Source organism: Urocitellus parryii, chromosome 6 (assembly GCF_045843805.1).
Source record: "Urocitellus parryii isolate mUroPar1 chromosome 6, mUroPar1.hap1, whole genome shotgun sequence".
In the NCBI taxonomy this organism is placed as follows: Eukaryota; Metazoa; Chordata; class Mammalia; order Rodentia; family Sciuridae; genus Urocitellus; species Urocitellus parryii.
Window position 1 is genome coordinate 179926010 of NC_135536.1, and position 26171 is coordinate 179952180.

At 44.4% G+C, this 26171-nt stretch overlaps 2 protein-coding genes across 8 annotated transcripts in view; both read left to right on the forward strand.

Annotated features, from left to right (window-relative positions):
• Positions 1–11641, forward strand: part of Ralgapb (Ral GTPase activating protein non-catalytic subunit beta) — a 101688-nt gene extending 90047 nt beyond the window's left edge. For all 6 annotated transcript variants that reach the window (XM_026383153.2, XM_026383154.2, XM_026383155.2 and 3 more), the window contains 4 exons: positions 1808–1916; positions 2672–2750; positions 6720–6868; positions 7538–11641. In XM_026383153.2, coding sequence (XP_026238938.2) covers positions 1808–1916; positions 2672–2750; positions 6720–6868; positions 7538–7731 — 531 coding nt within the window. In that variant the 3' untranslated portion in view covers positions 7732–11641. The remainder of the gene's footprint in view (positions 1–1807; positions 1917–2671; positions 2751–6719; positions 6869–7537) is intronic.
• Positions 11642–13766: 2125 nt separating this feature from the next.
• On the forward strand, positions 13767–19748 carry Adig (adipogenin). 2 transcript variants are annotated; one of them, XM_026383349.2, is made up of 3 exons: positions 13767–13973; positions 17522–17654; positions 19494–19748. In XM_026383349.2, exons 1-3 carry the CDS (start codon positions 13772–13774, stop codon positions 19534–19536), a joined length of 378 nt encoding a protein of 125 aa, XP_026239134.2. In that variant the 5' UTR covers positions 13767–13771; the 3' UTR covers positions 19537–19748. The 2 variants fall into 2 exon arrangements, with proteins under 2 accessions (XP_026239134.2, XP_026239135.2); XM_026383350.2 differs by having other exon boundaries at positions 19500–19748.
• The last annotated feature ends 6423 nt before the right edge of the window (positions 19749–26171 follow it).

The following is a 26171-nucleotide window of genomic DNA, read 5'->3' on the forward strand; positions in this document are numbered from 1 at the left end:
GTTAGCTGCCGGAGTACTCATTTTCTGAATGCCATTGCAGTTCAGCCTTCAAACCCAGAGAATGATGACTCTTAAAGCACCATGTATTTATTTACCATTTACACTTTAGACTACTTACAAACTCAAAAAAGGAAAATCAAATGGTTATTTCAATAAACACAGAAAAGCAGCTAACAAAACAGTATCACCCATTTATGAGAAAATTTTTCAGCGAACTATTAATAGAAGCAAGCTTCCTTAACCTGATTCGGAGCATTGACTAAGAACCTACAGCTAACATTATACTTAACACATTGTACATTATTTTTGAATGCTTTTCCCCCTGAGATGAAGGACAGGTAAGGCAAGTTCCTATGATTTCTGTTTAAGGGTCTTATACAGAGAAATAAGTCTAGAAAAAGAAATAGAATGCATAAAAATTGGAAAACAAGAAGTGAAACTACATGTACTGCAGATGACATGATCATGTATGTAGAAAGTGTTAAAAGAATCTATTTTTAAAAAATATTTATTTTTTAGTTATAGGTGGACACAATGTCTTTATTTTACTTTATGTAGTGCTAAGGATCGAACCCAGTACCTCACTCATGCTAGGTGAGCACTCTACCTCTGGAACCACAACTCCAGCCCAAAGAATGTATTTTTTGCATCTGTTAGAACTATTGAATGAGTGTAGTATGTTGGGGAAGATTTTAAGATGACCTCAAGTGACCATTGCCCTTGTAGAATGTCCTGCCCTTATGTGTAGTGGAACCTGTGAATATGATGGGATATCCCATAATCAAGGTGCATTACTTGACAAAGGGATTTTGTGGGTGTAATTAAGGTTATTTTGAGTTAGCCAAATGGTAGATGACCCACACAGACCTGACCTCTCAGAAGCCCTTTATATCTAGGGTTAGAGATCAGAAATGGAGAAAATTAAAGAAAATTAAATGCCATGCTGCTAATAGTCCCTGAATGTACTGGATTGGTTTGGGAGAAATCTTGGAACATTTTCTGTGAATGCAGAGTAGAAGCACAAATCTGGGGGGCTTGCCATGAACTCTGGCCATTTGGTGAAGACATATTTCTGTGCTAATAAAACAGTTTAAATTTTAAAACTTAACTTACGTATGGGATTTCCCTTTTCTATATGTGGACTTGGTATAGGGCTTTAGCACAACCAGCTTGCTGCATGCCCTAACAGTGGGTTAGCTCAGAATGCCAGTTTGGCCACGGGAGAGCCCCATAGTCCTATTAGCCTTGGAGAGAAATGTAAAGCCAGTTGGGTGGCAGGAAAGCCAGAGTACATTGTTCTTGATAGGAAAGTCCCAAGAATTCTTTTTGCCGATAAGGAAAAGGATTAGGCCTAAATTGCTAGGAAACATCTGGTCTGAAAACTAGGAATAACTTGCTGATATGGGACATTTTAGTGTTTCCAGGCAAAGTAGTGATACTGCTCTGATGGAGAAAGCATCCTTTTTCTGGTTATAATATAGACTCAGATCCCTTTAAGCCCCCTTTAATACATAGCAAAATTAGCAATAAGGTAGGTATGCAAACTAAAATTGTTCAGTATTCCTTGTCTCTTTTCCTTTGATAATTTCAGGACTTCATTTCCACTTTCTAGGTTAAGACTGATAAAAAAAAAAAAAAAAAAAAAAAAGAAGCCAAAGAAGTGTTTTCTGGCAAATGTATTTTGCATTTTTTTTCCTGAAGTGATTTCATGACCTGATACTTACATTGTAAGCTGAATATCTTACATAAATGTATGACTGGGTAGTTTTATGAAGTCTGCACTTTTTCTCTCCTCTTCTTCATATAGCTCAGTCCCAGTTCCAGAATGAAGAAGCTGCCTCAGGGTCGCCCTGTGCCTCCTCTTGGACCTGAGACAAGAGTTTCTGTGGTCTGGGTAGAACGCTATGATGATATAGGTATTGTATAAGGACGTTGTCCATAAATAAAATAACAGAATGACAGTGACCTGCCAAATGTCTGAAGGAAGTGGGAGCAGAGGCATGTTGTAGTGGCCAAGAGCAGGGATTAGAATCCAGCAAGCCTGGATTTGTGTCTCATCTCCACTGCTTAGTTGCATTAACTTTGAGATTGTTCATCTGTAAAATGGAGATAATCATGCCACTTATTTCACAGTTGTAAAGATTCTATGAGACTAGTTGATAGAAAACTTTTAACTATTCCTATTTGTATCAGAGTTAATGTCCCAATCTTCCCAGGACCTCTGGAGAAGGGAAGGGGAAGGATTTCATACACAATATTTCCATGTGCTCTGTCTAGTTTTAATATAAAGGTTAATTTGTCTTTAAGTGTCCTACTACGGATTTTTTTTGTTTTTGTTTTTATGTAAGCAACATGAGAGCGGTAGAAATGCATACTTACCTTAGAATCCCAGAGTTTGTGGGAAACTACAGTAGTTGCTTTCCAGCCAAACCCTCACAGACCATGGATCATGTTCTGAAAATCCTTCACTTTAGATGAACTTAACTAAAGTATTTCTTGAGGGAGGGTTGTTTGGTTTTTTTTTTTTCCATCTAGGGGAATCATTAGGATTACATAGGAGAGCATGGTCTGTATATTTGTTGTCTGCCTATGTAAAGAGATTAGAAAATTGGATTTCTTCTTTGGGGAAAATGAGAGGGATATTAATTTTAATGTTATTATTTCTTTGCAGAAAATTTTCCTCTTTCAGATCTGATGACAGAGATCAGTACTGGTGTGGAAACTACTGCAAATAGTAGCACTTCTCTGAGGTACATTTTTTTTTATTTGCTTGAAGCTTATCAGCATGTCTGTTTTTATGTCAGTTGTAGCTTAATAAAGAAGGAATTATAGGGCCTGGAGTTATAGCTCAGCAGTAGAGTGCTTGCCTTGTACGTGAGGCACTGCATTGGATTCCTAGCACCACATTAAATAAGCAAATAAAATAAAGGTCCATCAACAACTAAAAAGAGATTTTTTTAAAGAAGGAATTATAAAACAAAAAGATTAAAGGCAAAAAATAAAAATAAAGAATCAAAAGTTTGTACATACATGCACAAGGTTATCAAATTTGTGAGAATTTTTAAAAAACACTTTATTGAGGTATGAATGATACATAAAAAGTTGTACACATTTTAAATTTGTTTTATTTAATGAGCTTGGAGATAAGTATGCATGAAACCATCCTCACAATCTATGCTGTAAGCATTCATCATCTTCAAAGTTTTCTCCTGCCTTTTTATTTATTATAATTGTTGTTATTATTTTGTGATAAGAACACTTAACATAAGACCTACCCATTAAGCAAAAATTTAAGTAAACAATTCAGTATAGTTAACTTTAGCCACTGTATTGTACAGTTGATTTCTAGGACTTATTTATCCTGCATGATGGAAACGTTTTACCATTTCATTAATATCCCTGTTCCCTCTCTCTCCATCCCCATTCTACTCTCTGCTTTTATTGATTTGATTATTTTAGATTCATCATGTAAGTGGTGTCATGTAAAATTTGTCTTTTGATTGGCTGGTTTATTTCACTTGGCATAATGTTCTCCAGATTCATCCATGTTACTATAACTGGCAGAATTTCTTTCTTTTTAAAGCTGAAAAATATTCTGTTGTATATATATGTGGTATATTCTTAATCCATTCATCTCTTGAGGACATCCAAGGTGCTTCCATGTCTTGGCTGTTGGGAATAATGCTGCAATGAACATGCAAGTGCAAATAAACCGCTTTGAGGTCCTCTTATATATCCAGAAGCAGGATTGCTGGTTCACATGGTAGTTCTGTTTTTAATTTTTTGAGGAATTGCCTTAATGATTTCCATAGTGGCTGCATTAATTTACATTCCCATTAATAGTGTACACGGATTCCTTATTCCCTATATCATCACCACACTTAGCCTTGTTTATTTGTTCTTTTAAATGGTCATTCTAACTGGTATGAAGTGATATTTCATTGTGGTTTTAATTTGAGTTTCCCTGATAATCAGTGATGTTGAGCACTGAATTTTTAAATAATATAATTAATTCCTAAAAAATAATACAAGGGAGAGAAATGAATTACAGTAGAGGGGGTAGAGAGAGAAGAGGGGAGGGGAGGGGAGGGGGGATAGTAGAGGATAGGAAAGGCAGCAGAATTCAACAGACACTAGTATGGCAATATGTAAATCAATGGAAGTGTAACTGATGTGATTCTGCAATCTGTGTACGGGGTAAAAATGGGAGTTCATAACCCACTTGAATCAAAGTGTGAAATATGATATATCAAGAACTATGTAATGTTTTGAACAACCAACAATAAAAAAAAACTAAAAAAATAAAAAATAAAAAAAATAATTAATTCCTGTTTTACATTTGCCTGTAGTAAAAGGAAAAATGGAAAAGAGGCAGCAATTAAGTATTAATGAAGGGGTTGGGGTTACAGAGCACTTGCCCAGCATGGTTGAGGACTTGGGTTTGATCCTCAGCACCGCATAAAAACAAATAAATAAAATAAAGGTTAAATTCTTAAAGTATTAATGAAGACTGTTAATAATTAAGACAGGAATGATGGAGTTAAATTGGAAAAATAATCATTCTGGATAATAGCAGTTAAAATATCCTAATCTAATGAGCTATTTAACAGGAAAGTATTTTGAAGTAAAATGTAATACTAATTTTGTTATTATGTTAAAATTTCTGTCTTACCTGCCCATTTACAAAAAGAATAAGAAGAGAATATGATTCTAAGATAATAACGTGTTGTTTGATCTTTATAATTTTCAAGACATTTTGCTTGTTGGTTTTTGGTTTACAACTCCAAGTTCTAATTATCATCCCTGTTTTACCAGTAGGATAAAATATGCCCATAGAGGTAATTCCTCAGCCCCATGCACTCAGTAAATGCAGAAGAAGGGATCCAAACCCAGGCCTTTCCCTCAGTTGCTAATCTCATCTCTACATCACAGAGCTGTCCCCAAACTTAGTATTTTAACTTCAGTTCCTTCTGTTTACATCATCTGATACTAATTGCATGTAAGATGAACTTATTCTAACATTGTTAGATTATTATTGAAGAAAATCTGTAGATGTTTGTTCATTTGTTTGTTTGTGGTATTGGAAATTAAACCCAGGGGTACTCTATGCTTGAACTATATCCTCAACCCTTTTTATTTTTTATTTTGAGACAGGGTCCCAGTGAGACAGTTGCTTGTTCTGGTCTCTAACTTGGCAATCCTCTCTCACCTTCCCAAGTAGTTTATTTTAACACTATCATTTAATTTTTTTTTTCTAAAAAAGGAAGTCATTCTTAAAAGTTTCATGATTTTCATGTTGAAGTAATCTTAAAAAATTACAGATTTCATAACATTCTAAATATATCAATATGTATTCCTTAAAAACACTTTTCAGATAGCTAATGATAACATTATCCCAATAATAAAGTTAATAATACTCACATTTCTCCACATTCCCTAAAAATTTCTTTACAACTGGTTTATTCAATTCAGAATTCATTCCACGACTATGCATCTGGTGTTAACTCCTTCCATCTCTTTTACGCTGAAACAACCTCCTTTTTATTCTTCATGATGGTGACTTCTTGAAGAGACTATGGGATAGTTGTCATAAGGATGGCATTTCTATAGCTAGTTGGAAATAGACCTTTAACTGACTTACACTGTTTTGTGGTTTTATTCTTTTTAGGTCAAAAGTTTTAATAAGGGGCTGGGGATGTGGCTCGGGCAGTAGTGCGCTCGCCTGGCATGCGTGCGGCCTGGGTTCGATCCTCAGCACCACATACAACAAAGATGTTGTGTTTGCCGAAAACTAAAAAAAAAATATATATATATATATATATTAAAAAATTCTCTCTCTCTCTCTCTCTCTCTCTCTCTCTCTCTCTCTCTCTCTTAAAAAAATGTTGTAATAAGATATGGCTGTAAAATTTGTATTTTATTGGTAGATTAGCAAAGTTTAGAATTCAGTTTGGGGGCAGAATTACTCTAGTATTTATTATTTTTTAAATGTTTTGAAAAATTAACTCAGTATTTCTTTTGCTAAACTCACTTTGCCTCTATAGAAAGAAAATGTGTTATAAAGAAAAAAGCCCCCAGCTTAGAGCATCACATAATAATATGAGTACCTCCAGATGGGTTGGCCTATCCATGATGTGTGATATGTGACTTACTCATTCAGAGGTGCAGTTGCTGACCTTAGCATCTGCCAGTCAGTTAGTGCTCTAACGGCTTTGGCCCTGCCAAGATGTGGCCATTTATCACCTCAGCTGAAGTGGCCACTTGCCACCAGTTCAGACTGATAACCCTCCCAACCTCTTCTCTTGACTTCCAGAATTTCCACACTGAGCTTCAGCTGTTCCTCATTTGCTCTGAGGTATATCCTCCACTGTGCTGGAATTCCCTGCACTCTGGCAAGTACATTATGTTCCCTACAAAAGGGAGAGCTAAATAGAAGTCCCATAGCTTGCTGCTGGATTCGCAGCTTCCTACAATAGATTCTTGGCTTTTCTATCTTGTCTCCCCAGTGGTTTTCTAAGCATTCTTCTCAACCTTTGTTGACATAAAAAGCCTGACTCCAGAAATGAGCACTTAGAGCTAAGTGTTATGGATACAGCAATATGGCCTCCCAGAAAGAGGATTGTCAGCAACAGCATAGGAGATGCGGGCTGTTCTGATGCTACATATGGGGGACTTTAGTTCTTATGTGTCTGAGCTGAAAAGACTTTTCTTTTCTTAAGATCTACAAATCTTGAAAAAGAAGTTCCAGTTATCTTCATACACCCTTTAAACACTGGATTGTTCCGGATAAAAATCCAAGGAGCCACTGGAAAATTTAACATGGTCATCCCTCTTGTGGATGGGATGATAGTCAGCCGGCGAGCACTCGGTAAGGTCTTCATGTGCGTTGAAGGACTGAGGTTTCTTTCCTTCGTTCTTTTAAAACTTTTTTTGGTACTGGGGATTGAAGTCAGGGGCACTCAACCACTGAGCCACATCTGCAGCCCTATTTTGTATTTTATTTAGAGACAAGGTCTCACTGAGTTGCTTAGCGCCTTATCATTGCTAAGGCTAGCTTTGAACTCTCAATCCTCCTGTCTCTGCCTCCAGAGCCTCTGGGATTACACGCATGCACCATCATACCCAGCTCTTTTAACACTTTTATAAACCAAAAAGTAGTAAAAATAAGGAAAAGATACTATTACTTTCTAGAGTCTATATGTAGAAAATGCTACTGTTCTTGTTAAAAAGGAAGCACGTTTTATTCTGTTTTAAACTGTCTTTAGTAAGTACAAATGGGACTTCACAAACTTTGAATATTAGTCAAGGAAGATATCTGTTTGCAAGCCAGGGCAGGAAATGGATTGTCAAACCAGATTTTGATTCTGCGTTCCCTCCTCATTGTCATTCTTGTGCTGGTTTGTTCTTAGTGCTGTGCCTGTCTCTCTGGGATGGGAAGTTATGCGAATGGAATGAGGTAGTGAGGAGGAGGGACAGGTCCTCTGAGAGGTCACCTGACAACTGGCTATTGACAATTATTTTACCTTCTATTTTCAAGGCTTTCTGGTGAGGCAGACTGTAATAAACATTTGTAGAAGAAAGAGACTGGAAAGTGATTCCTACAGCCCACCACATGTCCGTCGGAAACAGAAAATCACCGACATCGTCAACAAGTACCGAAACAAGCAGTTGGAGCCAGAGTTTTATACTTCACTTTTCCAGGAGGTTGGACTCAAGAGCTGCAGTTCTTAGACCACTGTCTGTCTAGGACAGTTGAACTCCAGTGTGGGGACTGTAATATCAAAGCAAGACAGTTTGATAGGTGATCACTGTAAAAATAAACAAATCACTCCCCAAGAGCTTGCTGTTTAATCACCGGAATAGAAGAAACACATTGTAAACCCATTGGATAGAAGACTTTTGGCTTTCTAGTGAAATGGGCTTTCAGACACAATCATATTCCTGCTGGTAATGACGATAAACATTTTAGCCATAAACTTTCTTTTAAAAGTGACAATTTTAGTTAAATATAAGCCTTTTGAGGAGAAAGGTTTTTAATGCATCTCAGTTAAACACATGTATTGGTAGTATCAACAAATTTGCAAATTAGAAGTTGAAGATAGTTTTATACCTCACTTTTTAGGAGGTTGTATTCAAAATCAAAATCTGTCTCACAATCTTCCAGGACACTTACAGGCTTGTGCTGACAGAATGGAGGAGAAGGAAAGGAGTCTCAGCCTTCTGCTCACTTGTAGGTCCATTTGTCATCCAACTGTCAAACTGACAAAAAGAAAAGAACATAAATGTCTTTGGCTCAGAAAAGAAGTCTGACATTAACATATTCCATATTTTCTCTCCATATTTAAACAAGCTGCCATGTTCATCACTACACAGATCTATCTGAAGGCCTCAGTTCCTGAGTGGACAGATTACAATGGAGGCTCAGCCTTGTCCTCTAATGGAGATAATAATGAAGTTTGTGAGGTTTCAAAGCTGTCAGACAGCAGTGATGCCTCTACTCTCCATTATTTGTCTCCAGCTTGGCGACAAAATAACAGCTTAAATATTTGTGATTCTTGATTACATATCAAGAAATATAAATTCACAACAGGGTTGAAAATTATTGAGTTTCATCCATTATCTCTTATTTCAGGACCAAGAAGCAAACTGTAATAGTTGATGAAGGATTCTCATTTGGGGTCAGGAAGTAGCCTCTTAATGCTACTACTTCAGGTCTCTTCTGGAAAGCTCGTGGATTACATCATGATTGACAAATGTTAGTGGCTACCTTCTTGGGCAGATGCTGTTAAAAATGGCTGTCTTGCTGTCAGGACTTTGCAGCTAAAGGCCCAGCAAATCCCTGCCAGGGTATTGGAAATATTTCTGTTACCTCGCTGCTACTTTTCTGCCAGGGATAAAACTTTGGAGGTGGCCAAACCCAGATGCAGACCATCCTTACAAGGATTCCTGTTATAGTGCTATAGTATATACCATTCATTTCTCCTTTTTTCGTGTGTGCTTTCTTCTTTAGCAAGATTGTTTTGTATGAAGAAAAATAAGTGACATTTGAAGTACAAAGAATAGTGATCAGAGTTGTTCAAGGATGTTTTTCCACTTGCACTCTAATGTTATTAGGTTCTGTAGGTCAGGGCTACACTGGCCTGTTGGGCTTGGTGTTTCAGTCATTTTCTTAGAGGGTCAGGGGTAGTGGAGGACCTAATTCCTTGCCAGACAATTAACCCAGAAGTATGCATTTTGCCACCTCTGAGCAAGAAATGTGGGCATAGCAACTCTTGGTCACAAGTTGGCCACACCCTTTTCTTCCTTTTTGTAAGCTCAGGTAAAGTTACCCTTCCCCTCCTCCTTCTATTATTCTAGTTTCTATTCAGGGTATAATATTATTTAATAATTGGTTTTCTTTTTGAGCTGGGCAATAAGTTGATGTTTCCAGATGTTATGGGAGGAGGGGAGGAATGTGTGATAATGATTTAGTGATTTATACTCTAAAAATGATTTAGTAGCTCCAGCAAGAATAAGGTAAGGCTTAATAACTTTAAAGGAAATATCAGATTGATATTTCATGGGAAAATGATCCCTTGTTCTGGTTGAAGTGAACAAAGAAGGCCATAAATGAGTGTGTAACTTAGAACATTCCAGAAGTTAAAAATAACTGATGTTGATGTACTTCCTCAGTGTGATTCTTCAGATAAATCTTTTATTTTTGTCATAGTTTAAATGTCAGAACAATATACAGTATGTGTGTGTTGAGGATGGACTTGCCGATTCTTTAGATAGCTCTAGTTTCTGGCCACTCTTTAGAATTCTAATGATTTTGGCAAGTGAATACATTTTGCAGTCTGGGAGACTTGGTGGTCCCCCAGGGAAGGAGTTGTGACCTTCCCCCCACCGGGGTATACAGAGCCAACATACTATCTGATCCACATACCTCACCAAGTGCTGGTTCCTTCTGCTCAAAATTTCATCTGTCTAAAAAGGGAGTGTGGTATGAACCCTTGGACCTTTCACTAGTATGACTTGGGATTCATGGTCACTAAGGTCACCCAATTGCCTGTATTAAAAATCACTTTGAGCCGGGCGTGGTGATGCACACCTGTAATCCCAGCAACTTGGGAGGTTGAGACAGGAGGATCACGAGTTCAAAGCCAGCCTTGGCAAAGGTGAGGTACTAAGCAACTCAGTGAAATCCTGTCTCTAAAGTACAAAATAGGGCTGGGGATGTGTGTGGCTCAGTAGTCGAGTGCCCCTGAGTTCAATCCCTGGTACCCCCCCCAAAAAAAATCATTTTGAGTAGAATATTGCCAGAGGAACATATTTAATACCTGGTAATAATCTTTAGTAGTCCACTTTGGCTGCATGTGCTGGGGGTGGATGGCATGTGGCATTCTGGGAAGAAGAAAGCACTGCCCAAGAGACAAGTGAGTCACTCCTCATGCTCCCTTCTGAAGTTTCAGGAAGGTGGGGGCTTTGCTCCTCTTTGGGAGCATTAAGGACAAAGGAGGGGTCTTACCTTTCTAACCCTTTCCATGTCTAGCCACCTCTCCCTTTCATCCAGGGCTTTCTCCTAAGACCCTCTCCTGTCCTTTGGAATAATACAAGGCAAGAGCTGTTCCCCTCCCTAGCCACACACACACACTGGTGTTTTCCTTGGCTTCCAGGTCCTCTTTTTCAAGACAGTCCTTCTCTGCTCTCATTTATGTATACAAAATACCTATGCCTTTGGCCAGTAATGTCAGTTGCCCACCAGTTGTGTGTACAAGGTGTTCATGAACAGTTCCTTCTTACACGTGCTGGGGAAATATTTGTCAGGCTCTGCAGACTGATTTCTAGAGACAGTCTTTGAAAGTATTTATTTCTGTTGAAAAGTAGTGCTTCACCTAAAGCGAGAGTCAGTCTTTTGCAAAGACCTGTTTTTTGGTAGATGTTGACATAAATACTGGACACTCCTGCTGGTGATAATTCTCATTCAGCATTGTAAGACCCATTCAGATTATAGCTTCCTAAAAAGATTGATGTGTATGTTTACACAAACGTGATATTGGAGCCAGCTGGTCTGCTTCAGGGCTCCCGACATCCTCTTCCTGAGGTGGAGAGATTGGAGGGATCCTTTGGATGGTGTGGAGTCAGACCATGGTCTCTCAGCAGCTAACAAAGCCATGCATTGTGTGGTGTTCTTCTCAGAATATTGACCCTTGTTCTTCAGACACTTTTCATTTTTTAATGGTGAGGGGAAAAGGTGTAATTTGGGATTCCACAGTGCCTTGCATATAGTAGGCGCCCAATAAATATTTGTTGAAGCAAACCAAGTTTCCCAAGTCCTTGTCTCCTGCAGTGACCAAGACATCTTTTTCTGAAGGGCTTGGCAGTCGTGGCTAAAAACTAAGCAGTATCATTATTTGCTTGAAACCATATATACGATTTGTATGAATTTCGGTATGTTGCCAAGACATGATCTTTTTCTTATTGTATTTTCTGTAAATACTTCTGGCACTGAACTGTAAAGTAAAGGCGAGATGTAAATATAAAGGTGTACCTGTGTCCCCTCGCCTCCTGTGTTTGATCTTCGTCAGCTAGGGAAGAAGGTCTAGAGGTCTGTTTGTATTTATGCCGATCTTTGTCCAGAAGAAATCCATGGAATACTGAATGTAATACATTTAGTTAATTAAATTTTAAGGAGATTCTTATCTAATAACTGTGTGTGCTTTTGGTTACAGGCTGGGGTCTTGTGTAATTTTACTCTTTCCAGGGGGTCTGCTTGTCTTTGATAGCCCTTCATAATTTAGATGTGTGGACTTTCAACCTTGGTTTAAGTAGAGTTTTGTGAATGACTCAGATTAGTTTTAAAAGAAAAGCACTTGGCTGTCTATGATGGAAGTGTCTTCTATTGCTGAGAGGCCAGGATTTGCTGAAGGTGGATGTCTCTCAGTCCTGGGATATTCTACATGCAGAAAAATCTGAGCTCTGTCAGGGCTGGGCAATCTGGAAACAGGGAAGACACAGAAGGTCTTCCCCTGCCCCCATTTCTCCTTCACACAGGGTTGGCTGCAGGGTTCCATGAGGTCAGATTAGTGCCTCATTGTCTAGATCTCACCATTAGAGGCTTATGGTACATTCCTCTGGCCATAGCTGCCCCAACAGCACAGATTCCCCAAGCTGCCCTGCTCTGCCGTCCTACCACAGGACTTCTGTCTGAATTGGTAGCCAGGAAAGCTGACTATACAGTGGCCCCTATTTTGTTGTCTGGGAAGATTTCATAGCCAGACGTGTGTTAAGTCCCTCTGAACTTGGCTGCTTGGCTCTCTGACCCACCCTCTTTAGAGGTGTGGGCCTAGAATCACCCCAGCCCCGACCACCCTGCTTCTGATCTTGCATCCAGGCACAGCCTGTCTGGGCTCTGCTCTTGGATGCATGTTCAAATACCATTTTCTCAGACCTCTTTTGGGGAATTGTCATCCCACAGTAAGGCTGAGCTCCCTCTAAACCATTGGCCCTCCAAGCACCATCTCTCCCCTCCCCTGCTCTATTTTTTTTCCCTATGGCTGGACTGGTTTCCTTTCTTTCTGGACTGGCATCTTCTTCCACATCTCCCCCATGTCACTCCATATGTCTATGTCCCACTTCTCAGCCTCAAATGACTCTGCCTGACTTTCAAACCTCTGCTCTTGAGCCATGAAATGCTTGTGGTCTCCAAGTCTGACTCAGGATCACTCTGGGCTTGGTGTGTTGATACCAAGTTCAGACTCAGTGGGTGATTTGCACCTAGGAATTGGTGTGTTTAATAAGTACCTTCCATGCTGGTAGTGACTGAGTGGGTGCTCCGTGGACCCTCTTGAAGAGGACTACACACCAGCCAATTCTGAATGGATTGTCCCATGTCCCAGACTTTCTGCCCAGGCTGCCAATCTATCCACAGTCCCTCCCCCTGTCCTGGGGGCTGATGAGTCCTGGGAAGCCCAGCACCTCCTTCTGCCACAGTCAGATTTATTAAATACTTCACAAATAGATAAACAACAAAGAGGCGGAAGAAGATAAGAAGGGCACTTGATAAGGGAACGAGCCTTAGAAGTCTCCCTGAAAACCCTAACAGGGACAAGTGCAAAAGCTTCCACATAAATCCCCTTTATTCAGGGGCCAAAGTTTTTAAATGGCATCCCAGTGACCTAATCCAGCTTGACAGATTTTATTTAGTCGAGGTTTTAACAAGGTTGATCCAACATTTTAAATTTGGGAGATTTCAAATAAAATATAGACTTTTTGTTTTCATGGAAAAGGGAAATGCTGGGCCTGCATTTCCCATGTAGTAGTGATTGGCTGGAGCGCCTACAGCTGTTTGCCGCACAAGATATTAAGCTCTCTCAATCTGCCACCATCCCCCATGCCCTCAGTGTGGGTGTGTGCATGTGCAATTGGAAGATGGGACCTGGGGACCTGGCTGGATCCTGATGGGATCTGTACCTCCAGATGTGTGATCACCCACCTGTGGCTGGTTTTTTGTCACATCATCTAGTTTTCTAACTTAGAATTATTCACTCCCATCTAATTTTAAAAAAGGATCAGAGTGTTGTCACATGGACCCAGTAGCTGCCAAACTGGGATTCAACCCAGCCTGCAGGCCTGGAAGGCAGGCTTCTATTCTCAGCCAGACTGTCTCACTGTCCGGTTCCTACCAGGCTGCCAAACCAGCCCTTAGGGCTTCTTCCCGAAGGCTCAGCCTAAAGGACACTGTGACTTCCTTGTTACATCACCGCTCAGTCACAATTGGATTGAGCACAGCATGGCCCCAGCCTGCCAGGTCCCAGGGGCAGCCCTGCCAGCCCCCCAGGCTGGCCAGCATAGACTCTCATGCACCATGAAGTACCCTCTGGTGCCCCTGGTGAATAACCTCACATTCTCTTTCCTGGTGTTCTGGCTCTGCCTGCCCGTGGGTTTGCTGCTGTTCTTGTTGATCATCTGGTTGCGCTTCTTACTTAACCAAGGTGAGTTTCTTACCCACCAAGCTGGCCCCTGACCTTGGAGCTGGGCAGGGTGTCAAATAGATGTTCTGAAACAACTGCAGAAAAAGGTGTTTTGCTTAGACACCTTAAGTGTGGTTCAGATACAAGCAGTCAATAGTAAGAGAAAAGGATTGATTTGATAGTTTAGGACTTCTTAACCTAGAGTCCAAGAGTGAATCCCTGTTTGTGAAGCAGTATGCTATATACAGGTCTGAATCCCCTCAGGGCTGCCGAATGCATATGGGTTCTTTGGTATAAGTTAGAAAGAGGTGGCTCAATGGGGTATAGCAAGCATTGACATTTTTCAGGTACTAGAGACCATTAATACTGTTTTCTGCAGAGACCACGTCTCAGAGAAGATCTGGGTTTTCTGGGATACAGGATCATGGAAGCTGACACATTCATCCTGATGTTGGCAGGCCACTAAGGAGGAGCAAGAGGCAGGGCAAAGTCAGTCGTGAGAGGAGCTGGGGCAGGTCGACTGGGATAGTACCAGGCCATGTGGCAGGAGCTATGCTTCTGCTCCTCAGGCATCCTATCGAGTTCCCCCTCCACCCAAGGGTCTTTTCCTGGGAATCTCTTGACTCTCTCCCTCCTGCCCTTCAACTCTAAGACTGTTAGCCAGCTGAGCAGAGGGTGGTGCCAGCTCTGGTCACATGCTATTAAGACAACCTGAGCAATTCACCCACCCATACCTACCCCACGTTTCACATAAGGATGGTCATTGTGTAATTATTAGGAGTTCCAGGTAAGAGCCTGTGAAATCCTCTAGCTTTCAGAAAGTATTCCCAGGATGGACCACAGGGGCACAACTTGGGCATTGGGCCTGGAGACTAGGGAGTCACAAGGCTTGGTCATGTGCACTGGCTATAGAAGCTGTGTCTGAAGTCTGGGAGACTTGAGTTCCAATTTCAGTCTTGTCCTCTTAATAGTAACTAGCCTTTTTGAACACTAGGTACTAAGGCTTTGCTAAATACTTGACATGCATCCTCTCATCTAATCCTCAGAAAAACCCTGTGAAGTAATCCTTATTTTACAGTTGAGGAAACTGAGGCTTGGAGAGAAGCAACCTGCCCAGGTCATGATGCACCTGAGAGTGCCAACTTCAATTTTCTGTTCTGCCCTCTACTAGCTGTGTAATTCTGGGCAAGTCCTGTCTGAGCCTCATTATATCTCATCTACAAAATAGAGATGATGACAGGACCTGCCCTTTGGGGTTGTCCTGCATGTCAAGAGCTTACATGGCAGGGTACTTAGTGCAGATATACACATGGCACATCATAGGTGCTTATAGGCTGAGAAAATATTCCAGTCAAGCTGGATTAGTCATTGTTGTTTTCACTGTGGGAGGAAGTAGCTTCTCTGGGGGGGACACCTGACCTTTCACCACATAGCATTTTGAAATAAGTCCTTTGTAAATTTTTCAGTGAAGAGAAACCCTCATCAAAGTGAGGCAGGCAGGCAGTCCTCTCAGGGTGCTGGTCTTCTTGGAACTCTTGGTATTGGTACATGTGTTTTGCTTCTGCTAGGGACTGGCCCAAACCCAGAATATTGGAGCTGCAGGCTCAGGACACCCAGGCCTGCAGTTTTTTATTCTCTGTCCCGGAACCCCATATGATAAGCAGGTGACAAGAACCACTCTGATCCCTCCTCCCTCCTCCCTCTCCCCACACCCTGCACTCCTGCCTGGTTCAGCGGGGGCAGGCGGGGGGTGTTCAGGTCCCAAAGTTGAGAGGAAAATGCCTTCAGGAAGCTGGGGGATGGGGAGGAGAGGGGAACTGCCTGGAGAGACAGGTGTTTAGACAAAAAAAAAAAAAAATCAGATGGGCAACTCTGCTCCTGGGGAACTGGCCAGAGGGGACACTGCCAACCTCTGGCCATGACATGGGAAGAGAGGCCCAGCTAGTGGAAGGTGCTTTTCTGTGGACTTTCTTCCTTGCAATTTGAAAGGAGTTTGCAATCTGAAAAGAAGAAGGGAAACATCAGAGATGGATTTGGGCTGAGACAGACTGTGCCTGGAGGGTCCTGCCCACCCACATGATGGTCTTTGGAGCAAGATGTTGGAAGCTTCCTCTGAATTCCCTGACTTCACCACAAGTGCACCCAGTGGAACTCCACGTGACTGTGGAGCTGGGAGGCTGAATCTGAATCCAGTGCTACGCCGTCTGGCTGTGAGCCCCAAGTCATTTCACCTCCATGAGTCTTTCTTATCTGTAAAATATGAAAAATACTACAGGTCAACCATCCCCAAGTTAAAAATCTGAAATCAAAAATGAGACAGAGCATTTGGGACTTTGGGTTTTCAGATTAGGGATGCTCAACTGTTAACTATAAAAATATTCCAAAACCGGAGGGGAAAAAAAATCCCAAATCTGAAACATTTCTGTTTCCTTTGAATAAGGGACACTTAGTCTTCAGGAAGTTGATAAGAGGATCAACTGAGAAATTGCGTGCAAAATACTCAGCACAAAATACTCAGGCAATATTCCTTTGAGCATATACTGTCTCTAGTCAACAACAGTCACTTCAAGCCATCTTACTGAATTTAAGTCAGTCACTTGCCGACATAATTGAACACCCGTGGAGGTCCTGAGCTGTTTACATGTATTAACCTCAGTTAACCCTCTTCATGGAAGATGCTCTTATTATGCCCATTTTATAGATAGGGACATTAGGTTGTTTTTGTTGTTGTTGTTGTTTTTTCTTCCTATTTCCTGTTCTTGGTCACACTCTGACTGCTCTATTCATCCTCCTTTACTTCTCCACCAAGGACAGAACACAAGTCTATAGTAAGGAAGATAGTCTTCCAATCCCCTCTTCTTTCTCATCTGGCTTTCTTGAGATAAGCCAAATTTAGCAAACTCATGCATACACCTAATAACTTGCAGGTTTTCAAAAATAGTGGGAAGGGGTGCAATATTTATTTAAAGACAGATCTTCCATATACATTTTTCTGCAACTTACTTGTAACATACCCAGACATCCTGCAAATTGAATGAGACAGGTAGAATGCAGTCATTTGAAAAGCTTCATGATGAATCATGTCTCTGCAGGGTGAGAGTGCCGGTCTCAGCCACCAGACCTCTATGATGGCTGTGCATGGGGTTCCAGGGGTTCTTTTATTTGTGTGTGTGTTTCATCAAAATATCGCTGTGATGGGCATCATACATAACACGCAGGTATTTGATGAGTGAACTTGTGGAGAAATGGAGGCTGGGTTGATGGCTGGGTGTGTATCTTCTCAGTGCCTGCTCCCTGACAGTAGGTCATTTGGCACCTCTAGGTCCTTCCCTTTCTGGTCCATGGATATGGCTGCTTTCTGAGTCATAGAACAACCTTCTTTCTGGGTCCTGGTCATTGGAGGTTCTCTTTGTGAGGCCTCAGGACTGGCCCAGATGTCACAATTCTGCCTGGATCTCCTGGCCTCAGATAAGGTTGTAGGGATCCCAGGCCTGGCAGGGGAATCCTTTGGGGCTGGGGTGGGAGACAGGAGGTGACCACCCCAGAGGCCTTGTTTTGGACCTTCACAGATTCAGAGGAAAATGCTTCAGATTTATATCTCAACTGGGAGCCCTGGAGCCAAGGGCCAGCTGAGTTTTGCTGGAAGGGGCCACTCCATGACCCAGAAGAGGAGGGGCTCTACTGGTCAGCCTGCTCTACCAGGTAAGGCTGTTCTAGAGGCTGGGGGCTGCATCGGGAGCCCCTGGCCTGCTCAAAGCCTTGAGCACCCACGATGTTGGAGCAGGCTGTCCCCTGCTCTCACCATACTGGAGCTCTGGCCCCTCAGGGCGCACCGTGCTGCAGCACTGGCTTTCTCTACTGTGACAGAGCTCACTGTCTCTGCCGCATGGGAGGACCAGCCACCGCTGCCACAAGGAATTTCCTCACAGTGGCCCCATCTCCCATCACTCTCCTCGGGGCCTTTGCACTGTCTATTCCCTCTGCCTGGAACCCTCCTCCCTCCACAACTGCTTCGGCACTTTCTCACCTCCCAGGTCCTATGCTCCAATTTCACTTTTTCCAAAGGACTACCCTGACCCACCCTATGTGACCTCCCTCGCCCCCTCCCTCTGCTCTATACTGCCCTTCCCCATGGCACTGAGCACCTTCCAGCCTGCCAGGTAAGCAAGGTATCCAAGCACCAGAGCACTGCCGGACACACACAGTTTGCAATACATATGGAAGAAGTTCGTGACATCCATCATGATGCAATAATAATGGGCTGGTGGCTGCCAGGGCCGTGCTGAGCATTTGCCTTTTGCAGGCTCCTTTATGAAATGCTAAAAGAGGATATTATTCCTACCTCCATTTACAAATAGAAACTTGAAGTGTCAGGACAATCTAATGACGTGCCCAGAGAGGGAGCTCTGGCACCCACAGGACGCCTAAAGAGGCCTCATCTGTGGCAGTGGGACTAAGTGCCACCTCTGGTCCTATGACGCCACGTGTGTCTCTGAGCTTCCTTGGAGCTGCTTGCTGCTGCTTCACACCCCTCCATGTCTGTTCCTTCCCGACAAAGCAAAGCATGGCAGCCTGCCTCTGCCCGATTTTCCTTGCCCAGGAGCAATACCAGTGTCCTGGCCTAGCCATGCGAGCTGTGACATGGGCAGCTGCCAAGCCTGTCCCTCCCACCCCCGTCCAGCCCAGCAGCAAGTCGCAAGGATTCTACCCTCCCCTCTGCCTCCCTGTCCTCACAGCCACTAGAGCCTGTCTTACCCAGCAGTCTGTCCAGGTTCCATGTTGTCTACTCAGGGAAGAAGTGGGTTGAGAAATAGAGACACTCCCTGAACCTCAGTGGCAGCATTTTTTTTTTTTTTTTTTTTTTGCCCTGGGAATTGAAACCAGGGTCACTTTACCACTGACTCATATCACTAACCCTTTTTATTTTTTATTTTGAGACCGAGTCTTGCTAACTTGCTTAGGGCCTTGCTAAGTTGGTTTGGCTGGCCTTGAACTTGGGATCCTCCTGCCTCATGTCACTGGGATACAGACGTGCACTACCTGCAACAGATTCTCACCCAACATTTCTGGGTCACAACCTGACAGCTGAGGTCCATTTCCCCAGAAAACACCTATGCAAACACCCAGGGCTTTGTGCACAGGGCTGGCTATGTGAGTGTGAAGGCACACAGGTGCTGGGCTTGGCTTAATGTGCAGCTACTGCTGTTCTCAAATTTCTTTTTCCCCCTTGTGGTGCTGGGTTCCCCCTTGAACCCAGGGCCTGGTGCCTGCTAGGCAAGTGCTCTACCGCTGAGCTACACCCTTAGCCAAAAATTCTCAGTTTTTGAACATTTTGTTCATTTGCTCAAGGGCTTGTGACTTCTGTCTGTGTTTCCTGTCTTTCCTGTCTGTGTACAGGACAGCCTTTCCTGTCTGTGTACGCGAGAGGGGCAGGAAAATGAGATTTTCAGACCCTACGAAGAACCCTGTCCATTTCTAGAGGCCCTTCCCACCCAGTCATTGACTTGTCTCTCTTCCTCCTTTACTCTGATGTCATCCGAGGTCCAGCCATACACTCGCTTCCGGCTTGCTTGTCTCAGATTGAGCTGGGCCACAGCAATGACCAAAGTGGACAGGAGAGACTCACCTGGGAGAGGAGAGGACTCTGGCAACTGAGGAGCCTCCCTGGGACCCCCAACCTATCTCCTCCCCAGTTAGACCCACGAAACCTCCAGAGGAGCCAGCGCTTCTCCATCATCCCAGATGACCTCCTGGCCTTGGAGGGAGGAGCTGGAACCAGTGAAGACGGTGTGAGCAGGCGCAGTGGCCAGGTGGACAGAGGAGGTCCCAGGGCAGGGCCGGGCTGGAGTGAGTGGGTTCATATTAAAGCCACAAGGGGGCTCCTGTGCCCAGGAGACCCTTGAAAAACCTGCTGGCTGAGAGGTCCATTCGTTCACAAGCTGCCGTCCCCAGATCCGGCTGGTCTGCATGGCCAGGCAGCCGTGGCCAGGTGTGGGAGGGATTGCTCTGCTGTGTACCAGGGCAGGTGTCGCCTCGCTACCTCCACAACAGCCCTGTGAAGAGGAATTTCCCTCCACCAGGCAGGTGAGGAATGAGCTCTACGGGTCCAGGAGTCACCCCAGGACTCCTGGCTGCCCAGTGGTAGAGTGCGCTTCCCACCGTGGTCCCAGGATGCAAAGCCCAGGTCCTTTCCAGGACCTCCTGCAGATTCTTAAGACATGAGCGAGCCCCAGTGTGGAGGGAGAGAGTACTGGGAACCCTGGTGTCTTATTTGGGGTTTAGGATTCAGGAGTCTCAGTCATTCTCTGTGGCCACAAGCTGTGTGATTGAGACTGTGTCACCTTTCCTTCCTGGTTTGTGTGTCACTTACCCCGGACTAGAATTTTTTAGGTCATTTTACCCATGATGATTTTACAATAATCATTAATGAACTTCAAACAGGACAGACATATATAGTTGCACTGATGAGAACTTAACCACCATGCAAGGTTTCCTTCCTTCCTTCCTTCCTTCCTTCCTTCCTTCCTTCCTTCCTTCCTTCCTTCTTTCTTTTCTTTTCTTTTCTTTCTTTCACATTGAACCCGGGGTGCCTTACCACTGAGACACATCTCCAGTTCTTTTTATTTATTTATTATTTTTGTGGGGGGATAACAGGGATTGAACTCGGGAACACTTGACCACTGAGCCATATCCCCAGCCTTATTTTGTATTTTAAGTCAGGGTCTCACTGAGTAGCTTAGCACCTCACCGTTGCTGAGGCTGGCTTTGAACTCACGATCCTCCTGCCTCAGCCTCCCAAGCTGCTGGGATTACAGGCGTGCACTACCGCGCCTGGCTTTTTATTTTTTTAATCTTGAGACAGGGTCTTGCTACATTGGCCAGCACAGTTCCCTATGTTGCCCAGCATGTAGTATAACAGTCTGATTAAGTGACTCTAGAGGGGACAAACAAGGTGCCTATGACCTTGTTTAAAGAAAGGAATAAGGCAAGCCTCAAGCGATTCTGGAAATTTTTCATGTCCCTGGCAAGTATCACTGGGCTGTGTTGCTGGCTGAACACCGTTTGTTTGTTTGGTTTTGCTCTGGGATTTGAACCCAACGGCACTCAACCACTGAACTACATTTCCAGCCTTTTTTATTTTTTGAGAATAGGGTCTTGCTAAATTGCTGATGCTGGCCATGAACTTGGAATTCTCCTGCCTCAGCCTTCTGAGTTGCTGGGATTACAGGCGGGTGCCACCACACCTGCTGGACACCAGTTTTGGTTTTTTTTTTTTTTTTGAGTTTTTAATATTTATTTTTTAGTTTTCGGCAGACACAACATCTTTGTATGTGGTGCTGAGAATCGAACCTGGGCCGCACGCATGCCAGGCGAGTGCGCTACCGCTTGAGCCACATCCCCAGCCCTGGACACCAGTTTTAAGGAGTAGCCGACACTCTGCTCCAGTCACTGTTGCTCAGGGACAGACAACCCAGGAATGTCATCTCTGATTTTATTTTATGAGAAATTAGAACTAAAGAATTTTAAAATGTGACACCTGATTTTCAAATGATGGCAAGCTATTTAGAGAATGTTAAAATCCAGTGGGGCCGTTTGCTATTTCAAACAATTGTTAGCTCCTGATCTTCTGGCTGGGAACATTTGTCCTCTCGGAGGTCAAGGGCAGGTCCGCAGTCTCCCCAGCCATCTCAAACACGCATGCTGCCCCTCCCAGCAGCACTGTGTGAGAAGAATGTGCAGCCATCTGTCCCCTCCCACCCTCAGCACCATCTGTGCAAGTCTTTGGACCCCAGGGGCAGCTGATGCCCCTGGCACGGCTTCCCATCCTGGCTGTTCAGTGGAATCAGCTGGACAGCTTCAAAGATACAGATGTCCAGGGCCCACTCCCAGGGGTCTTTGTGTCACTGGTCCTGGGCACTGGGACTTGGCAAGGCTGCCTGTGGATGCCAGAACCCAGGCAGGCCTGTACTCCACACCTAGGGGACATCCCCCTGGGCCCAGCATGAGTCTCCCATCACCTGATGGTGTCCACCCTCCCACAGTGGTAGGGGACTCCCAGAGCTGCCTTTCCTGTCTCTCCTGACCTGATTCGGGAAGTTAAATTATGGTGATTATTCTGATTTCAGAATATTTTTTTTCTTGTTGCCTGTAATATAAAATAGCCATGCTTGTAAATCCCACAACCCAGAGATCAGCTCCAGCAGAATTAATATGATGTCGTGAGCATCACATAACAATTCAAAAGAGCAGGCACACTGGCTGGAATGATCCAGGCACAGGATCAGTTAAGTCCTTTGCCCGCCCCACCCCCATCATCTGATAAGATTATCTTGCAAAGTCCCCACCTTTACCCTGGTCTTTACATTTACAATTATGGAAACAGAGGTCCGGATGGGGAAAGAGACACATCTAATCACATAGAGCATGATTTTTAAGTATATTTTTAGTTGTAGATGGACACAATACCTTTATTTTATTTATTTTTATGTGGTTGTGAGACTCAAACTAGTGCCTCACTTACTAGGCAAGCGCTCTACCACTGAGACCCAGCCCCAGCCCCACATAGAGCAAGACTTAGGGGAGGTTGGATCGTAGCAGAAGACTTCCAGGCTGCTTCCTCCCCAGGCCCTTTGGAGGGAAAAGGAGCTCTTTTCTTTGGAGGGAAAAGGTTTGCATCCAGGAAATCTCAAGCAGCTATGAGGGCTCCTACCATCTGCCTTGTGGGGGATGCATTTCCTCCACGGGCTGGGCTTGTGCACCTTTGGCTCTCTGCAGGACAGGAACCAAAGGTGCACATCAGCTGTGCAGTCTTGGGCAAGTCACGTGCCTCACCTGAATCTCAGGAAGAGCTCGGAAGCAACACATATTTGTGGAATTAACACACATGGGGGACATCTTTGTCCCAAGCGCCTTGTGGGTGTAACTATCTAGAAACTGGCTCAGTACCACCTGCTGGGTGAATGACTGTGGGCTCTTAGACTACTCTCAGCTTCCTGTAAGATGGGGAAGCTGAGGTATGGCCACATTCAGGGACCTCACTAATAAATGACAGACCTAGGATTCAAATTCAGGCCTGTCTGACATTAGAGCCAAAGTTCTTGACACCTAAACATACAGTTCCGGTTGACTGTTCCTTAGTGGCATAAACCACCATTGTGGCCTGCTCAGGGGTTCTGTGGATCAGGCACTTGGACAGGGCAGGCAGAATGGCTGGTGCTCCATGATATCTGGGGCCTCAGCTAAGAAGATTGAATAGTTGGGGACGGCTTCATGCTGGGGACTGGAACCATTGGAAACTTCTCCACTTATGGCTGACACCTCTGCAAAAGAACTGGAGCCAGTTTCAGCTAGGGCTCTTGACCAAAGCCCCTGCCCATGGCCTTGCATGTGTCCTGGGCTTCTCAGCACACAGCCAGGCTCCTAGAGAGCAAGCAGAGAGCGAGAGTCAGGTGGACTTTGTGAATGGGCTCGGAAGTCTCACAACGTGACCTCTGCTGTCTTCTGTGTGCTGAAGGAGTCACAGCCTGTCAGATTCAAAGAGGAGGGACATAGACCCCGCCTCCCAGAGGAGGAGTGTCAAGCAGTTTGTGGGCCATAGCTGCAATACCTCCTATGTGCAAGGCAGTGTCCCAGGCCCTGGAGAGACGACAGTGGGAGGGAGGAACAGGTCAGTATCTCCCATAGGAATGAACACGTGTAATGCAAAAGCCAACACAGCAACCCGTTCCGGATGGAGGTCGCGAAGGTGTGTCCAAGGAAGTGACTCCAGGCGGAGGCCCGGAGGACACTTGGCCGGAAACGTAGGCTGGTCAGACCAAGGCCATCATCGTAAGGGCCCTGGGGCACCTCTGAGGATTCTAAGAGGGGACTGGGAGGCCAGCTTAGTGAGCTTGGGAGGCCTCTCTGCACTAGACAAGGTGCCCAGAAGACATGTAGGAAAACAGCAAGCAGGCTGTGCCCACATGAGAGGCAATGGTGGCTTGGGCCGGAACAGTGGCTGCAGGAATGGAGAGAAGTTGGTGGGTGTGAGAGCCCGCAGGGAAGAGCACATTGGTGGTTGATGGGAAGTGGCGATTCCAAGAGGGCTGTCAGGAGCCATGTGGTCAGACAAGGAATAGGGGAGGGGAGTGGGGATTAGGTGGGGAGGACAGGGCACTCAGGTCCCAGCAGTTACACCTTGGGACTCCCTACACCATCAGCACAGCTACTGAGAGCACTGGCGTTGAAGCTCACTACCTGGGTTTGCCCCTGGCTCCACCGATGCTGACTGGGTCTGTCTGGGGTGTGTCCCTGCATCCTCCTGAGGCTGCTTCCTTTTCTGTAAGTATGGAGCAGTGGTGATGGGCTGATGTATTAATCTAAAGCTGGGACTCTTCTGCTCTTAGGCATGTAGTAAATGCTCAGCAAATGTTTAAAATCCAAATAAAAACTGGAGCCAATCGTTCCACGTGCTTAGGAACTGCACTTTCCTGCATACACACTATACATCAGCAAAGCATTGGAAACAAAAGCAAAACAAAAAGATGGTTTATTTGTGAGCCTGTGAACAAATGCTATGGATGAACCCACATCCTTCCATCCTCTTGCTCAAAGGAGGACTGGTGACCACAGTGCAAAATATGATCTTGGGGGCTGGAGATGTGGCTCAGCGGTAGCGCGCTCGCCTGGCATGCGTGCGGCCCGGGTTCGATCCTCAGCACCACATACCAACAAAGATGTTGTGTCCGCCGAGAACTAAAAAATAAATATTAAAAAAAAATTCTCTCTCTCTCTCTCTCTCTCTCCCCCCTCTCTCACTCTCTCTTTAAAAAAAAAAATATGATCTTGGAACAATCACCCCTTTGGAACTGCAGGTGTTTTATTTCTTTCCATATTTTTCTCCGCCCCCTCTGACCTCTCCAGAAAACTCACCCAAAGAGATGATCATCCCTCCCTTGCTGCTCAGCTGTCAAGTGGTGACACAGTTGACGGCTTTTGTTTTGGTTTAGTTGCTGCTGTTTTCAAATTGTCACGAAAACACACAGATGCTGGTAATTTCCAGGCGACTCGAAAAGCAGCTAAGGGAATGGAGCTGTGCGCCAGCGTGGGGTGGCAAACGGGCTCACAGGAGGCGCCGACTCGCAGTTTTCTCAAAAAGTATAAAAAGAGCAGAACAGCCAATTTTGTAATTAACTGGGGATTGGTCTCCGGTTAAGCTCCTGCTTGGTGCAAATGGCCAAGCTGTTGCCGGGAGACAGTCTGCGTGTCCTGTCTCTTCCTTGGGGTGCTGGCAGGCTGGAGATGGCTTTGCTTTGCCACAGCGGAGTAGGTTTCAGGATGGGACAGTCTGCAGCTTGCAGTTGAGCTTGATGTGTGGGGACACACAGAGGAGGCCCAACCAGGATCTATGGGGAAGGACCAGCAAGACAGACCACATGGAAAAAATAATTTCTTCATTCGGAAATTATTAAGAATTGCAAAATGGGGAGAGCAGGGCATGAAGGGTCCCCTGCTCTGAACATGGGTTCTGGGTGACTGCGCAGGTCACGTGTGCATAATGCTGGCCTTGAGTCCTGGGTCAAGCCTCCAGAATTTGGGGGGATACCAACTTGGGGGAGGGTCTCAGGCTGAAGGCAAAATACAGTTCCAGGCATTCAGAGCAAGGATCCCACAAGAGGGGGCCATGTAGGCTGCAGGAGCAAAGTCAGAACAAGAACAATCATTATCGAGGACGATTCAGCAAGAAACATCAAAATTTTGCAAATCCTTCGATTCAGAAGCTGTACTCAGCAGTCCCTTCTTCTGTCTTCCTCTGCACAAAGCTACAAGGTAACAAATACCAGGATGCTTGCTGTAATGGGGGCTTGAGACTGGCAAATGCAAACAAATTCATCAGTGTGTGCAGGTTAGTCATATTTGCATAATTGACCCCGGTACCTAACTAAACAACTTAAAGGAAGAAAGTTTAGTTTGAACCCAAGGCTGCAGAGGTCTCAGTCCATAGCCCTCGACTGTCAGCCATCTCTGTGCCTTGGGCCGAGGTAAAATAAAACATCATGGCAGAAGGGCATGTGGAGGAAAGCTGCACAGCTCATGGCAGCCAGGGAGCAGAGAGAGAAAGAGAGGAAGGGTCCAGGGACAAGATATAGTTCCTAAAGGCACACCCCCCAAAGACCCATTACTCCAGCAAGTTCCCATCTGCCACAGCCTCCACCCTGGGATCCATGCAGCCATCAACAG